The 721-nt window shown below is 47.9% G+C and overlaps 1 protein-coding gene across 1 annotated transcript in view; it reads left to right on the top strand.

The window, feature by feature from the left end:
• LOC119592994 (voltage-dependent calcium channel type A subunit alpha-1-like) overlaps positions 1 to 721 on the top strand; it is a gene marked incomplete in the record, with an annotated part of 154,497 nt that overhangs the window by 147,367 nt on the left and 6,409 nt on the right. The window contains 1 exon segment of the mRNA XM_037941881.1: positions 625 to 721. Within this exon segment, the coding sequence (XP_037797809.1) occupies positions 625 to 721 (97 nt within the window).

Raw genomic sequence — 721 nt, 5'->3', positions numbered from 1 at the left:
TCATCCGTATCTTTCCGTTAATTTGATTATTTCCACGATACAGCCAACCTCGGAAATGATTACATTAAAAAGGAGTAATTATAATACTGACAACGCTGTAATTTGTATTGGCATTTAGGAATCAGTCTGATTATAGTTTTGGAATCATTTAGCTTTCAGATCAACAAAATATTGTTAATTTACGGTCCCTTTTTAACATAAACTCCTTCTTCTCCCCTTTTAATTAAAGCATTTACTTATGGATAATATAGATTAAGAATGCAAATATTTATCCATAATATTTTTAAGTCACGCCTTCCCGATTCGCCACCAGCTGTTCGCAGGCTTCACGAGGGCATCACGAAACTCACTCTCTAAGCCGTTTCTGTCTGTTTCGGACAAACGAAATCTGAATATGGTGTTAAATGCCCCCAAAGTCACTCGCGTGGCCTAGTTGGGTCACGCTGCCCTAGGGGTGACCAAAGGACAGTCTTCCCCCTACCCCCAACCCCTCCCTCCCCTTTAAGAGAGTCTCCCCTCTCCCATCCCTTTCAACGTCCCCCTCAACCCTGCGGTGTGATGCGTGACGCCTGCGAACAGCGAATGTGGTAGGATGACCTTTGCTGACCTGACCTCCTCCTGAAGGTGGGGCTGGAGCTGGCCGAGGTAGTGCAAGCGGCGTCCCGACGGGGCTCCCTGGCCTCGGACGACGGCGGGAGACACCTCCGGCCGGACGAGTACC

This window comes from Penaeus monodon, chromosome 31 (assembly GCF_015228065.2).
Source record: "Penaeus monodon isolate SGIC_2016 chromosome 31, NSTDA_Pmon_1, whole genome shotgun sequence".
NCBI lineage: Eukaryota > Metazoa > Arthropoda > Malacostraca > Decapoda > Penaeidae > Penaeus > Penaeus monodon.
Note: the sequence above shows the minus strand (reverse complement) of the source record. Positions and strands in the feature narration are given on the sequence as shown.